This window comes from Macrobrachium rosenbergii, chromosome 27 (assembly GCF_040412425.1).
Source record: "Macrobrachium rosenbergii isolate ZJJX-2024 chromosome 27, ASM4041242v1, whole genome shotgun sequence".
NCBI lineage: Eukaryota > Metazoa > Arthropoda > Malacostraca > Decapoda > Palaemonidae > Macrobrachium > Macrobrachium rosenbergii.
The window spans coordinates 7,273,253-7,290,792 of record NC_089767.1 but is presented as its reverse complement, the minus strand read 5'-3'; the positions used below and the strand labels follow the sequence as shown (position 1 = coordinate 7,290,792).

General features: G+C 40.6%; 1 protein-coding gene across 9 annotated transcripts in view; it reads right to left on the bottom strand.

Moving 5' to 3' along the window:
* Positions 1 to 17,540, bottom strand: part of LOC136853388 (serine-rich adhesin for platelets-like) — a 54,462-nt gene that overhangs the window by 23,396 nt on the left and 13,526 nt on the right. For 4 of the 9 annotated variants that reach the window (XM_067128835.1, XM_067128839.1, XM_067128836.1 and 1 more), the window contains exons 4-8: positions 13,919 to 14,074; positions 11,691 to 11,876; positions 6,550 to 6,732; positions 3,424 to 4,037; positions 1,276 to 1,474 (exon numbers count right to left, since the gene is read on the bottom strand). In XM_067128835.1, the coding sequence (XP_066984936.1) occupies positions 1,276 to 1,474; positions 3,424 to 4,037; positions 6,550 to 6,732; positions 11,691 to 11,876; positions 13,919 to 14,074 (1,338 nt within the window). The remainder of the gene's footprint in view (positions 1 to 1,275; positions 1,475 to 3,423; positions 4,038 to 6,549; positions 6,733 to 11,690; positions 11,877 to 13,918; positions 14,075 to 17,540) is intronic. The other 5 variants (XM_067128840.1, XM_067128841.1, XM_067128842.1 and 2 more) reach the window with 2 other exon arrangements.

Here is a 17,540-nt window from a genome sequence, read left to right as displayed (position 1 = left end):
TTGCAACAACAGGTAACTTATGAAATACTGGTTATGTAAAGATGATGTTACTACAAATGCTGTTTTCCTTGCTGTGTCCCTGGAAATTCAAAATAAACGAAATAACAAAGCCGACTCGATATCATGTTTTCCCTACACACGTTGCCTAGAAGGGAAACCACTGTTTTGCTTATGTTTCATCGCTAATCACAGACCCCTAACAATAAGATAATGTGTGACTAAATTGTTCTGAACAGTTATTTACCACCAAAATTATTATGGATTTTGAATGAAAAATGAATATTAAGCTATCCTAAATTATTCTTCTTTTTCAAGATCATGATCACTGCCGGGGATCCATCTGCACAAGATCGCTGGTAGCCACCATATTCTCTTTCTCAGGACTGTAGTCTGGATGATTCACTAACCACGTGTGGGATAATTCTAAGGAATGATTTTGTGAAGCAAACATCTTTAGCACTACAGTATGTTACAGCAGAGAATTACATGAAGCAGATAAGAGAATAGAAGATATTGGTCAACTTATGATCCATGTGTCTAGAGCTAAGACCATAAGGTAAGGTCTGAACCTCTGACTATTTGACACCAAAAGAATATGACATCAGTTGCAACATATTTCACCTCTGCTTCTGTAATAATGACCACTTGGGACAAAATAGGACATCAGAACATGAAAAAATGCTCTTCTGTCCTGATATATAAACTGCTAATAGCTCACATGGTAGGGAGTTGAAGGTCACATGGCATGAAAAATATAAAGAATGACCAAAATACAGTAAACTAATTTCACACTCAGATGTGGGGAGCATTCAAAAACGAAAATCAATTAGCAAGCTCTAACGTATAATGTTCGCAAATTCTGAATGTCTGTTAACTACATGTATCATTTACAACAGAAGGCAGTAAATTGTTTGTTTCATGACACGAGATTTTAAAAAATGCCATTTTTCATCTTAACACTCTCGTCACCTCAATGAGAAAGTCTCATTTGATTGTTAAAATGTATTCTTTACAGTGAGAAACCAATGATGAGTATGGTAAAAAAAGACTCAAGGAATTAATCCTACTAACCACCATTCACTATGCAAACTGAAGAAAATACATACTGACTCAGGTAAGACATAAGAGTCCCAACATTGGAAAGAATTTACATGACAGTGCAACTGTCTTGTCTCCACACTAAACTGCAGAACTCTGCCAATTCAACTTTCCCGGGTACTGAACGTAAATAAAACTAGAACTTGTCTCTTGGACGGATACATAAAAGCTTCATACCTGTATGGCTTGAAAAAGAAGATATGAACCTAGTTGAATCTCTGGAGCCATCATTTTTGTCTGAAGAATGAGTCTTAGATTTGCCGGACTTCTGAGCAGAATATTCTTCAACAGGCTGAAGCTCTGACTTCAGAGGAGACAATTCAGAAATTTGTTCTTCATCAAGCTGGTCTTCCATCTCACAATCAACTTCCTCCTCCTAGATAAAAAAAAAAACATTAAAAAGAGGCTGAAAACTCTACTAAATAACCTTTTATTGTTTGCGAGAAAAATATTCCCATTATCCGAGTAACTTTTCTCCAAAAATATAGCTGACGGGAGTGTTCAATTTCCATGCACATTAAATTAAACATCACTGTGTGATAGAAGAAAACATCAGGTAAATAGTTTCCATAAAACTAAATATCGATTAGTGGGATTTACAATGGTCAAGTGCCAAGTGGTAACCAACAGGAGTCTGCATAGAGCAACAGAAGTACTGAATTCAATGGAAACTGGAGCTGAAAAAGAAAATAACAGTGAGATTTAACTGTCCTCATTAAAAAACTTAAAATGATGGGGTATCACACAACGTGCAAACCTGAAAACAATTACAATGCTGCGAAATAAATGATCTTCTTCGCAACTTTCATTTAGAGAGATCAGACATAACAAATATTTTCTAGTTTAACCTTACATTTCGATTACCGGACAGTAGATGACAGAGAGACAGGCCGCGAAAGGCCCAGACCTCCATCCTAAGACAAACCTTGGTTTCCTAGCAGCAACAAAAGCTTACTGACACACGGCAGTCCAGAGGGTGGGCTACAGACAGACGAAGGCTCTGACACCTGACAACAGACACACTCATATCTTCCTCAAGTTTACCTATCCACTTCTCCTAAACTGTGTAGAGAGGTTTAGAAGATGAAGAAGAAGAGAGGAATACCACTGGAAGAAGAAAGGATAGACCTATGACCATACCTGACTGATTATCTATGCGAACTATCGGCCTCCTGCATCTTCTGATACCTTGAAATATTATTAATTTTTCATCTGACTTCTCCTTACATGCTACACACCAAGAAAAAAAAACCACACTCACACCTCTACCAGTAACACCCGTGTGAACATCATGCTTAATCGAATACATTCGGTTTACACAAAACTTGTTCCTGCAAAACCTAACAAAATCTAATGTTTCTATGATTGTTGCAGATGGCACAATGCAAAACATAAAACAAGCATAATACTACATACGGGAAAACCAGCCAGAAATAGCCAAAATTATTATAGCTGATTCACACTGTTAACACAAGTACAAGGCAGGAAGAGTTCTGTTAAGAACAAAAACATTCCAACACCACTTAGTGGGACACAGGTGATTATAGACAATCCATCCAGGTCAGCCAAGCTTTATTCTCGTTTATTTTGAATGCTGATCTCGACGGCGCTAAGATGTAGGCTACTTTTAACAGTTAGTTAGTTATAAATGATTTGTTTACCCAGACCTCTGAACTCTTTAGTAGGGAAGAATCATCCCAAATAATATGAACGCAAGGATCAGTAATAACAGCTGGCGCAGGAGAATCTAAGTAATACACAATACAGTAAACATCCCGTATTCGCTGGGGTACTGCATGCCCCCACGAATAGCTAAAATCCGCGAATACTAAAAACCCCTCTAAAAACACTTAGAACTGCCTATTTTGATAGTTTAAACACAAAAAAAACTCTAAAAATCCTTATATCTGAGTACTTTAATAGTTTTATCACAAAAAGTGCATTCAGTCATGAAAATGATATGAAAATACAGTAATTAGTGAATATTTCTCAGTGAAAAATACTGCGAATGGGCAAATTTTCCGCGAACAATGTGTATATACGTTCCACAGAGAAATCTGCGAATAGTGAGACCGCGAATACGGGGGTTTACTGTAGTGAGAAAAAGTTATGAGAGCATACAAAGAGCCTACTGAACACGAGGGCGAGAAATTAGGTATCTTTTGGCAAATTTCTAGTTGACCATCCCTTCAAATTACAATTATAAACTCAAACTAGTCAATGGTCTGTACTGCACACTAATCACTTGCCACACAACCAAACTCTCCACGTCTGACCTTTCATCCCCAAATGCGAAACTGAAATGAAAATCCTGGCCGACTTTACCTTGTCTTTTTCAGCTTCGCTCGAGATGTAGCCTAGCAACCGAGCGTCACGAGGCGACGTGGAGTAAAATTCAAAACTGGATGCCAGCGCCTCATCTACGTGTCGATGCCTTTCACGAATTGTTTCGTATGCACTCTCTGATCCAGAACTTGTCCAGGGATGACCGTAAGGCCTTCTGTCATCTTGAGACTCGGTGTCATTTGCACAGAGCTGGTGGGGCTCATGGTCAGACAAAGATTCACTCTGATGGCTATCACGGTCATCAGCATAGCCTGGAGGCTGTTTAGCTACGTGTAATGTACCTAGCTTGTCTTTATAAAGGCTCTCAGATCTTGTTGTTGCATATTTCCACCCTATGGCTTCTTCACTCCTAGTTTCCTTTTCATCTTCATGCCATTTTGACTGCCTGTCCCAAGTAGAAGGCCACACATGCCGAGGAGAGCTTTCATCTGAGGTGACAGACCCTGGCAAAATGTTTGACCTCATCTGTGAGTTCATGACATTACTCCATTCTTGAGGTAAAGCTGTAGCGCCAGAGACCGACACAGATTCCTCATCTTCTGAATCCTTGACTGGAATGACTTTGTCATTCTCTTCAGATGGCTGCCTATGATCTGCAATCATAATCACATATCAAATACAAATCGGTTTTACAGGATTTAAGTTAATAGCTTTCTACAATTACACTGCAAGCACTCAATTACAAAAAATCACATAAACGTCAAAGAAAATTTACAAAATAAGATAACAAACAAGAATCAGGTACACATTCCAATGAAAAGTATGTTATTAATGCACAGTACTCATAGGGAGATATACAAACAAAAAAGGTGTGTTATCTTTTGATTATATCATACGCTTCCAATCTCTCTTCTCTTAAAAAGTAATTTTTTAATAATTTAAATGAAAACTTACTTTATTACTTTTACAGTCCTTTTACCACTATGTATAACCTCACTGGGAGACAATCAAGACAAATTAATGTTATCTGACTATACTACGGTTAGTTGGCCATAAGCTAGCCTCTTACAGAACTTGACCTGACTAAAGACAACCAGCCCCCATTAGTCTGGATCTTTGAAATTTTGCTACATGCATATATTTATTTTATTCTAAATTAAAATGCAACACTGGAACTCAATAAGTGTATTCTATTCTAACTGGTGGTAGCTCTTCGTTGGGCGAGTCGGTAGAGCTGTGGACTTGCACTCGCTAGGCCTGAGTTCGAGTCTCCGGCCGGCTGATGAAGAGTTAGAGGAATTTATTTCTGGTGTCAGAAATTCATTTCTCGCTATAATGTGGTTTGGATTCCTTAATAAGCTGTAGGTCCCGTTGCTAAGTAACCAATTGGTTCTCAGCCACGTAATATAAGTCTAATCCTTCGGGCCAGCCCTAGGAGAGCTGTTAATCAGCTCAGTGGTCTGGTAAAACTAAGGTATACTTTTTTTTTGTAGGTCCCGTTGCTAAGTAACCAATTGGTTCTCAGCCACGTAATATAAGTCTAATCCTTCGGGCCAGCCCTAGGAGAGCTGTTAATCAGCTCAGTGGTCTGGTAAAACTAAGGTATACTTAACTTAATCTAATTGGTAGTGAAATTTCATATGAATGCAAGGAAACACTTGCATGCTTGATGCAGTGGTTGCAAAATGAAGTGCATGAGACTGAGAGAAACACATGACTTTTGTAGCACCATTTCCACACTTTAATAAAATTCAACATGACCAAAGTTCCCCTCCCCCACAGATGAAATTTGGCAAGGTTCATGGTCCTGTTTCAAATATCAGACTTGTGAGAGCATTTCAAGCTAATAAACTCATTTGCTAACCTTCAGATTCCGACCACATAATTGGCCCGGACACGAATATGGCACCATTTACCAATGGAGCCCCATTTACGGTTACTTCTAGTAAAGATCATTGGTTGTCCTGCGAGGGTGATGAAGCTTTACTTGAAAAGAGTAAAAGCACTCTGACCTGGTAATTCTCAACTTTTTTGAGCGCAGGCCAGATGATTGGTACAGTCATACCTTGGTAAACAGACTTAATCCATTCCTTTAGGCTGTCCTTTAACCAGTGAATCTGACCAGTACGAAATAATGGGAATTGGATTAACCTGTTCCAGACCTCCAAAAGTACAGATAATGTAGCAAATTTCTAAAGTAATTTATATTTTTCCTAATATTTAAACCTGAAGTTCTTTACTCGGGGATTTAGCTGTGAACGCAAGCTGGAACGGACGTTTAACTCCCAGACAAGGTTGTTAACTATCAGTAGGTATGGGGAAGATTCCCCCCCCCCTCAAAAACCAATCGGTATGCAATCCACTTTGCCTTCCAGCCCTGGTGCCATTGCAAAGGGTGGCTGAGGTGGGCCGTTAATGCAAAGAACTTCAGGTTTGTAAATTGGGAAAAATACAAATTACTTAAACAATCTGCCATTTGTTCCCTCACAAATTCAAACCTTACTTCATTACGTAGGAGACTTACCCATTGGTGGGAGGAGTCTGGTTATTCTCTGAACCGACTGGTTGGGAGGTATCTTCCTGGTCATTGCCTGTCCTCTCCCCATGTCTAGAGGAAAGGGGGACTTGCATCCAACCAATCTACAAATAAAAGATGACAGAAAGGGTGCCCTGTCAAGTAACTTGCCTGCAAACCTCGTCCGTCCAGCACATACCGGCTTTGCAACCTGGCTCTCTGCCCTAAGTAAGAAAGAGGAAAAGAGAAAATGGAGGAGACTAGTCACTCACACACTCTCCCTCAACTGAATACTTTAGACGAGATGCAACTTATCCCCTTGGGGGGAGCTGGGTGGATCACACAGCTCATTGGGCAGCCACAACAGGACCCAAGGAAAACGTGTTCAAGGATTTGTGGACAATGTTCTGAAAAAAGAACTAGGTGAATGTGGTCTGGCGCAACCATCTGATATTAAGGCGCAAGGAAAGAGTAATGTATTAGTAACTGGTCAGCACCATGCTTGGGACTGGCACCCACAATGGAAATAATGGGTGAAACCTTCCTCTGACTGCTATTGGGGGATGGTGCCTAGGATGAACACTAACACAGTTGCTGGGCAAGGATAAGAGATGTGGATTGGTAACGGAACAAATTTTAACTCGACCTACCCTCTATTCTTGCATCACTTCGATACGCGGTTGGGCTCGACTGCTCAGAATCATCTCTGATGATGTCCCTCTGACCTTCTGCTTGACCTCGGAGGTCATCCTGTCTAGCAGTGAGAACAACAGATATTGAGGTCTCCCCTTCAGACATATTGTAACACTCACCTTCATGCACTTCTTCTGCATCTGTAAATGGGAAAAGATTTATTAAAAAAAAATGACAGATTACTGTATATTAATATTTCTTTGACCTGAGCTCTTAAAATTATGGTATAATGATTTTAATATTCCTAAGTCTTTTAATAAATATCTAAAATAAATTTTTTTTTAACTTTAAAAACACCACATTCTTATAAAAGCAACCAATGTTGCATTTTACACGAGTACAAAAATGACAATTATAGATGTACATTTAACAGCTCACTCATTACAATAAGGATATTTTACTCACTCAAGGGCATAACATGAATATACTGTATATATACATTACAATAAGGATATTTTAATTCCAATGCTAAAAACAAATGAGCTCTTCAAAATCAATTTTGTTTTGCATGTAAAAATCTTCAACTTTCCTGTTCCAGTAAAATTCAAAACCTGAAAAGTTTGCAGAATTCTGGGTGGAGTGACAGAGGCGATGATATTTCCATTACCAGTATAAAAAATAAAACATGCATTTGTACTGAGGTATTCGATAATAGTGATATGTTTAACAGATCCAAAAGTACCAGAAGCTGTAATGGAATCAAATATAAATACAATAAGAGAGCTTAATAAACAAACTGTATTTGTTAGCTTTAGAAAATTCAGACAAGATGTTAATGAAACAGTTTTGGAAATAAATGATCTGATTAATTATCTTTAAAGGTAACATTCTGTTGCTAAAATGAAGCAAAGGTACAGCTTTTGCTACTAATATAAAAAAAATACCCAAATCTGAATATGATTCAATACAACAATTGGTGACTGATTTGCTTGAACATATATTGAAAAATTCTCAAGGTGTATTTAAATGTCAATAATATTTCTTGAATATCTCACAACTGTTATATTATCACGATATACCTTCTCGTTTTCCCGTTAAAACCAGGTTTGTACGCATCCTCTAAGTATTTCCAAATGCTTCTATACTTTCTAATTACTGCACGGTAGTACACTAAATCAGCAAGGATCTGGGCACTGAAAATTCATATGCATATTACCCCAAGTGTAAAAACTGTATCAATCAGTCATTTCCTGTGGCACCCACGGGGATGCATAGGGCCTTGATGAACCCACACCACCACATTCTGTCCTGGGCTAACTCCTCCTCAAGCTCTTCCCAACACTCATCTCCTGCTTCCCGCCTCATCGTCCTCAACCACGTCTCCTTCGGCCTACCTCTACCTCTTCTTACCGAGGGCAACCCACCCTGGTGTATCTTGTGTCTTCTATACACATGGCCTAGCCACTTCCAGCGTGAGAAGCTAACATACTCATCAACTGGCTGCATCCCCGTTACTTCTCTAATTCTGCTATTTGATATCCTGTCCCTCCAATTAATTCCTAATATTCTTCTGAGTGCCTTATTTTCAAATGCTAAGAATTTATTGTCTGAAGTCACTGTACTGTACTGACTCATGCCTGTAAATCAAAATACTCCTAACCATTACCTTATAAATTTTGATTTTTGTATGCACAGAAAAAATGCTATTATTCCAAATATTTTTAAGCATTCCCATTGCCTGATGAGCCTTAATCTTTCCATAAATCTTGTGCTCAGAGAACCATCCTTATCGAAATTAGTACCTAAATATTTAAACTTATCCACTTGCTTTACAACCATGCCTTCAATTAGACAATCCTTTGCATTTTCAATATTCATACTCATGATTTCAGTTTGTCCACTATTAATAACCAAACCAACCTTTTGAACTTCACTCACTAGATAGTCCAACACTCTCGGCATCTTGTCTGGTCCCTCACAGATCAAAACTATATCATCAGCATAAGAGAGGGGAGGATCCTAGAACTGGTCTGTTCCCCAAGCAACAAAGCCACCTCGGAACCAACAATCCTAGAAGTTTCACGCCCCCCAAAGGATTGCTGTCTAGTGGAAAAGGTAGATAATATCCCTACCTCTCATAATAACAATATCTTGAAGGATGCATTCTCCTCAGGTGTAAGGAAGCCCGAGGAAAAAACAACCTTGGCCAATGACAGAACCCAAAGATCACTCTACGAAAAAACAATCTTGGCCAATGACAGAACCCAAAGATCAATCTACAAGACTGACTGGAATGCTGTTCTGGTAGTCAATTCCTGCGATTGGGAGACTCCCCCAACACAGAGATGCTCTAATGGCAGACCAGGACACAAAAGAGTCAGGTCTGGGTCAATGATCTCTCAGAGAACATATTTCCTCTGGTGAGCTAGAGGCAGAGGAAGTGTCTTGCATGAACGCCTGGAACCAAGAGAACTCACCTGGACCAAAAACTCATCAACAAGCCTAGACCATGACAGGTCGAATGCATTCTGAGTTCCCTCCGGGTTCCCAGAAAGACTCAATGGCAGAAGCACAGTGCAAGAAATGATAAAGTCTCTTCCTCGAGATCATTAAAATGACGTATCATTTTAACGATCTCCACAACAGGCCTTTGCAACTCCTTAAGAGAGAAATTCAGTGTACAGTCGACCCCCACTATTTGCAGGGGATGTGTAACCCCCCCCCCCCGAGAAGCTAAAATCCGCAAATATTTAAAACCCCTCTAAAAACACTTAGAACTGGCCATTTTGATAGTTTAAACAAGAAAAACCCTGTAAAAATGCTTATACCCGAGTAGTTTAATAGTTTTATCACAAAAAATGCATTTGGTCACGAAAATATGAAAATACAGAATTAGTGAATATTTCTCAGCGAAAAATACCGCAAATAGGTGAATTTTCCGCGAATAATGCGTATATATGTTCCATAGAGAATTCTGCGAATCAATGAGTACGCAAATCCAGAACCGCGAATAGGCAGGAGTCCACTATATGTCCTGTGCCATCCGAGAACCAGGTCAGGAACGTAGGCCTCTGTGTATTGGGCCAGGATGGGAGTGAGGACATTTCCAGCCCCAAGCCCTGAACCTCTCTGGCTCCGTCTCCTAGAAAAAATTATAGAGGAGGGAACAAGCGAGGGACTGCGAGCACCCTTGCCCTGCCTGCCAACGACATAAGGCCTGGCAAGTGAGTGAGGCCGTGGGTGGTCGTCAACCCATAGTGATGATGTCCGCCCGGGTTGGGGAGGGCAGTCATGCTAACGGAAACGTGGGTGGAGGCTGTCCCGCAAGCATGCTTCACTCTACTTAGAAGCCAAAGCTTTTAGAGAGTGGGAGCCGTCCTGTGAACATGCTCCAGCCACCTTAATATTAAGGGACCTCCTCTTGCCTTGCATGGGTGACTGGGCCAGTTGAGCTGGGCCACCATCCTGGAACCCCTGACCCACTCTCTTTGAAGAGCAGAAGGGGTTAAGGAAGCACCTGCACACTCTCTGCTCACCTTCTCTCTCTGGGCCATGATGACAGCCGGGCCAAGGTCTGTAGACCAGGGATTCTTACCAGCCCTGGTTGGTGAGCTACCAGGACCAGTACAGGTGCAGTGGGGGTCTGGAGAATCCCAAGAGCTGTTGCTCCCGTCCAATCAGCAGTGGGAGCAGCAGTACTCGCAGTACCACTGGCAAGAGAACCTGTAGCCCTCTCTGCAGGAGACGGCTAGCCCCTGGAAGCTCTAAGAGACTTCCCACAATAAGAAGAGGAGGAGATGACAGCACTCGATGACAAAGACGAAGACGATGACGACAACTCCCTTCTCCTCTTCTTCCACTTCCTCTCCCTGCCAAGGACACCATTAGACAGCAGCGTGTGGAGGAGGACATCACCCAACAACGAAGTTGATGCCAGCACCTAGGGGCACATCAAGGAAAGGATGCGAGAAGTTACCAAGGCTGTGGTGGTCGTCCCCTAGCCAGTGGATACTGTAGCTGTAAAAGTCGTCACAGTTATGGTCAAAGCAGTAACAGAAATGACTTGCACAGCCCTCAAGTGATCAATAAGACCAGTCACATCTGCCTCCCCCGAGAGGCCTAAGGAGGGCCAGAGCTCTCAAAGTCCCCCAGGCTCCAGAGCACCTGCAAAGGTCGGGTTAGGTGAGGCAGTCTCTATGCTCCGAGAACGAGCATCCCCCGAGGACAACTCCTCTTCAAAGTGAAGCAAAACTGCCGGAGAGGAACCGGGCTGGTTAACAACCCCCTGCGCTCTGATCAAGGGTTAGATTGATTACTGTCATACATATGGCATATGACACACACAAGGAATAAGGATGAACCTTAACAGAAGAGAGGAACTCTTTACAGGGCCTGTCCTTCCTTGGGCAGTGCCTAAGGGTTGTCGATTTCCTCACTAACGACAGCTTATGTAAATCACAATACAGGCGGTCCCCGGTTTACGACGGGGGTTCCGTTCTTGCGCCGCGTCGTAACCCGAAAATCGTCGTAAACCGGAAAATCGTCGAAAATCGTCAAAAATCATAAGAAAACCTTACTTTTAATGCTCTGGGTGCATTGAAAACGACGTAAACTGCATTATTATTGAGTTTTACATCAAAAAAGCTTCAAATTATGATTATTCTGCCATTTTGGGGCCAAATTTCTTCCGTCGGATCGGCGTACGACGCGTCGTAACCCCGGAACATGCGTCGTAAGCCGGGAAATAATTTCTGATGAATATATTTGAAAAGCGTCGTAACCTCGGAACGTCATAAGCCGGAACCGTCGTAAACCGGGGACTGCCTTATTAAAAGCAAGCAAACCGGAAAAAAGCATGAAAGCAAACGGCAGTCAGGCCGAGAGCGCAGCAGACTTCTTCACTCGACGGTGGCCAAGAGCAAAGAGGAGTGAAGACTGACAAGTGGCCAGGGCTTCACCCCCCAACATGGGTAGTTAATGACCGCATCTGAAAGTTAGACAGCCATTCCAGGTCGCATTCACAAGCTAAGTCCCATGTAAAGAACGAGGGTTTGTATTTGTGTGGGAACAATTTATTTTTTCTATTAAAATGACTGACACTCAGTTAATGCCCTTTTCCAAGTGTTTATCTATAAAAAATTATTTGCATTCAACTTACCCTTCATTCTAGATTCACGCTGATATGAGGTGGGGCTTGACAGCTCTGAGTCATCAGTGACTAATTCCCTCTGGCCTTCTGCTTGACCTCGGAGGTCATCCTGTTGATCGTTCGAACCCCGTGGTGACAATACAACACCTTCAGGAGTGGTGACACGTTCACCTTCCACCATTCCTTCTTCTAAATCTGTAAATTAGTCAACAGAAGTAATGGAAAGCCCACCGGAAAAGCAAGCTAATTACATAAAAGTTTCAAGAATACAACCCTCACTTGTTTAACAACAAACACATTGTTCATAATACCTTTTCCTTTCCAAAGAAATGTGACCAAACAAATGTTCTCCAAAGAAAAAAGAGCTTCAGTCTCTTACAAGCGAGCGGTGTGCATGTACTACATGGTCCCGTAAGTTGCAGATAACCAGCCGGCTCTCTCCCTTGTTTGAGAACATACTGTTTCCCAGATCGCTCAGAGGATTTGTCAAGGACTCTTCTATACAATCATCTCACCTTTTTCATATGTCAGGGACTCTTCTAGACAATCATCTCAACTTTTTCATGTAATTTCATCTTTCACCTCAGCGACAGACTGGGACACAGACAAGTCAGGTCCAGGTCAACCTGTTTGGTCGCCAGTGGGCTCTCCGAGGGAACATAATATTTCCTCTGGTGAGCCACAGGCAGAGTAGTGTCTTGCGTGAGCAGCTAGACCAAAGCGAATTCTCTTGCTCAAAAACAAGAGAATTCACTTGGACCAAGATCCCACCAGAACGTCTGAACCAAGGCAAACAAATTGAGTCCCTGGGTTCCTTCTGCGATCCCCAAAAAGACTCAATGGCTGAAGAAGGTCCACGGTAAAAACTGAGGTCTCTGCCTCAAGATCTTTATAATGCCATATCATCTTAATGAGCTCTACAAAATGCCTCTGCAACTCGGGGTGTCCAAGTCCTGGGGTACAGGACCCTCTGGTCCCTCCAGGTCCTGGTCCTCCCAAGTTGCTCCCTCCACAGGAGAGAGACACTCACCAAAGCCCGTGGTGATATCTTAACCACTCGTGTGTGTGCGAGTACGAACAAAAATTCTTGTGATTAAAAGAAGAACACATGGTAGTTAATCAATCGAATGCTTGGGATAATCAGGGAAGGTGTTACAGGAACAGGTTCTTCTTTTCTTTGTTAAAATTCTTGCTAAAAGAATATGTGCGCAGAGCAAAATTTGAACTTGTGGCCGTCTGTTCGTACTGTATCTATGAATGTTCATAACGTGAATGTTCATAAGTAGGGTGGCGACTAAATTTTTAGGTTTAAAGTGTGATGGTTGTTGGTAACAAGCATATTTAGTGTCTAAGGTTATGTAGTATTGACAAGGTAGGGGATAGTAAGGTTACAAAGTTGCTATTTTACATCTGCTGAGTGTTTTTTATCATATCTGGAAATTTCCACTATTTTAATGTGGATATGAAAGAGATTACTGTATTGCATGTCCCAAAGACTTTTAAATATGTTTTCAGCAACTTCTGAGTTGAAAATATCCATGACTAGCACAAATTGTCCCACAAACATAATTCCAAAATTTGATGAATCCAAACCTTAAATCAACCTTACAGCTGTTCAATTCTTGCACTGGCAGTCTGCTAGATCTGAGAAATCTCATAAACTCTGCATGGTGTCACATGGAAATGCTCCATCTTGTGGTATGATGGAATACTGAAACCTTTTTTTAGAATTCAAAAATACCTCTCAATTTATTTCTTCAGGGAAACTTTACGAGACAAAAAAGATAGGTGCTATTTGCATGTGAACGCGAATGGATAGTTTACCAAAGTTGTCACCAATCTGACAAATACTTTATGAAGGTTGAGAAGCAAGCAACTAGAATTAAACACAAAATATGCAATTTTATGACACAATAAAAAAATGACAAAATCAAGAAACAATTGGTATGAAAGAGGATAGACAAGGATGTGCTATTGACATGAAATCTTACAATTAATCAAATTAAATGAGAGCATGAGATATGGGTGACATAACCCATGCAAGGAAGCTCTCTCACTGTACCGTACTTGGTAGCACAACATTTGTTCTCCCACTGTAATTATACATTTAGTCGCTCACTTTGAAGTGAATAGTAAAATGTAAGGCAAACAACTAAACCTTTCATGTTACTCAAAAAGTTTAAATATAATACAATTAGATAGTATGTTATCCATCTACGAAAGGAAGGCTCACTTACTGCAAGAAACAGCCATAAAGTACGTTCGGGTCGCCGACGGTGGACGATAAGGCACGAGCTTGACGGTGTCACTTGGCGTCACTGACCGACTGCCTTCACTGGACGTGACACCACCCTTAGATGCTGTGGAAACTATCCTGCTGCTATTGCCAGCGCCTGAAAGCCGAGTTATGAGAAGTTTCAAATCAACACACTCAATCTCAAAAGCTTTGTAGAATAAAATATAAGTGTATTTCCCTATACAGTAAACCCCCTCATTCGCGTTCTCACGATTCGCGGACTCACCGATTCGCAGATTTCTCTATGGAACATATACACACATTACACGCAGAAAATTCGCCCATTCGCGGTATTTTTCACTGAGAAATATTCACTAATTACTGTATTTTCATGACTAAATGCACTTTTTGTGATAAAACTATTAAAATACTCAGGTATAAGCATTTTTTGAGTTTTTTTTTATGTTTGAACTATCAAAATAGGCAGTTCTAAGTGTTTTTAGAGGGGTTTTAAGTATTCGTGGATTTTAGCTATTCATGGGGGGGGTGTGGTACACATCACCCACGAATACGGGGGGGCTTACTGTATTTACCATTTACTTTTGTATTTTCTAAGCTGCATGAAAAACTAAAAGTTTGATTTGAAGACCTGATGCACATTTTCTTTCCAAGGTCTTGAACTTTACTCTTTAACTATTTTTCTGCGTGCCTGGTTTTGCCACTAGTGATGAGAGACCAGCGTCCTGTTCATCGTGTCACTAATTCTCTCCCTTTTATACTTGTGTTACGATTCTTTGTTATTTTCATTACTGTTATAATATTACACTGTACTGTTATGTTATACTGTTTTATTATAGTAGTGTTAAAATATGCAAATGATCTGTAGGTCATTATTCTAAAACTTAATTATGTAGATTTTATTTGTGATTCATTTCAGTTTGATACCTCTCAAAGCATGGAGTAAAATAAAGCCTTTGTTTTTATTCAGTATGAAAATCTGTATTACAAACTTCGAACGCTTGCTCTAGGCCAAAAAATTTCATCCAAAAACCTCACAAATAAAATCAAAATTAGACTTAGCAGTCTGTAGAAAATGAGAATTTTTCATCTCCAATAAAGGTTTCAGAACACCGATTTTTTACAAAATGAATATTCAATGGTCTTCCATTCGCAAATTTCATCATGCTTTCTTGGCTTTCTCAACGCCTCTGGTGCTCGACAAAAATGCTTCCTCCTGTGTCATTTCCTGATTCATAATCATCTCTGATAAAACCTGAAATTAACAAATTATCTAAGGAAGGTTGGTCTATAATTACAATATGATAAACATCACCATGTTCATTACTGTCACTGTCAGATCTATCTGATAGTTCAGGTCTATTACTCTCATTGTCATTTCCGAATAAAAGCCTCTGTACTACTTCATCATCGAGAGAAAACCTCCTCCCTCTGTGGCATTTTGATGGTTACAGAAAGTCTAGGCCTTGTCCTGAGATTTTCCTGTAAGTTGGAAATCAAATGTTGCCATTTGTTGCTAGAATATGGACACAAGATCCCTAAAATACTGTAACAATGATGACTGAGGAGATCATTCCCACACCATGGACATGACCTTTTGATAGGCGAGGGGATCAGTCCCATGCAGCGAAAGGGTTAAAAAATTAATTTTTCCCTATGCAAATACAAACCACTACCTTTTAAATACGATTACCCTCAGTTCGAGCTGGAGTAGTCACTGAACTGGGTGAGAAGTTCATTAACTGGTGATTACAGGGGGTGAGCAAGGGAATACCCTTAACTAGCCTTCTGTCACTGGCCACTTTTCCTAAGGCAACTGTGAGGAGTGCCTGTCACACTGCACTCACTCTTCCCCGTTTTTGAGTAAATGGATAAGTACTTGGATTGCTATCCTTTGCCATATAACTGTGTTTTCTGAACTTAAATTTTCTTTTTGACTATGGAGACAGAACACAAACAACACCATTGCGAGGTACACGGCCATCATTGTGGGTGCTCCATGTCTCCTGCAATGACTGATCCAATTACATACAGTTCTTTTTGTAGGGGGAAGGCATGTACAGTACTCATTTTCCTCTCAGCAAGGAGACTGCTGTTAGGTCTTCTCCTCAGTGTGAAAGATTTGGTAAGAAGAGATGGAAGGATGATAGGCATTTGCCAGCTTCACTGAGGGCAGTTTTTCCCCTGCTTGGAATATTTGTTCTTGAGGGGTTGAAAGGCAGAACATTACAAGATTGCATTTGAGAAAGATTCTGTGAGTTAGTAAAAGGCAGTTTGATGAAGAAACTACTGAATTTTGCGATAGACACTACCCTACTCACGAACTTTCAGAGATACGAACAAACTAGATCGTACATTAAAATTTTGCTCAGAGAACTCCCCTTTGCCACCAGTAAGTTCAGATTTTTTACTGCACGCCTATTCTTCTTAGATAAATTTTTGCCGCTACTCACACCACACAGCACCGCAGCCGATGTTAATTCTGTTCAGATAACTTATGTGAGACGCTGCACTTCGCGCTCGTCACTTGTTTATGTTTGTTCATGTTTATGCTGTGAAGGGGAACCGAAGCTGAATCTCAGGATGTCGGCGCATAGTCAGTTGGATCTCCAAGAAATTAAATTCAAACTTTGATATCTGCCTTTAATTTCTCCTGCCACACAGGTATAATGTACATGCTCAACAAATGGTAGCAGAGAATGGTCATGGCAAGAAGGAGATTAACGAGTAATTAGAAGAAAAGGAAACATAAACATGGGTAGCATTGGCGACTGTGGTGGGTGGCCGGTGTTGCCAGTTTACTACAGTGTGTGGTAATGACTGGTTAAAAGCATACACAGTCTTTATCAGATGAGGGAAAAATGAGAATGGAAGAGTAGGAAAGTGAAACAACATTAAAATTTGGTGATGGTAATGTGTGTAAATCAATGATGAAAACAAAACTTACAGCGAAGACTATATCTGACAGAACAAGTGTGACAGCAGATGTGGTGAACTGCTCTATTCCCCTTTTATTCAGCAAAATCAATGAAGAGAACACAAATGAAATTGGACTTGGAAAATGAAACTGCAGAGATTCATGGCATAAGGTTGAAATTGAGGTGCACTTCTTCAGGACACTTTTGCCTTCCACTAAGGGATGAGAAAGAAGCCTGGAAGAAAGCAGAAGAAATAATGATGACCTTGGGAGATAATGAAATGGGAAAAGAAGATAGAAAAATTGCACCAACAATTTGGTCATCCCACATCTAAGGGACTGATTCAGCTGTTGAAGGATGCTGGTGTTAAGGACAAAATGTGCTACATGTAATGTATGCTGAAGAAGCATCAGATAATTGTGAGATGTGCATGAAATATAAGAAAACACCATCAAGGCCAACTGTCAGTGTGAACATGGTAAAAAGTTAAGTATATCTTAGTTTAACCAGACCACTGAGCTGATTAACAGCTCTCCTAGGGCTGGCCCGAAGGATTAGATTTATTTTTACGTGGCTAAGAACCAATTGGTTACCTGGCAACATGACCGACAGCTTATTGTGGAATCCGAACCACATTATAGCGAGAAATGAATTTCTATCACCAGAAACAAATTCCTCTTGTTCTTC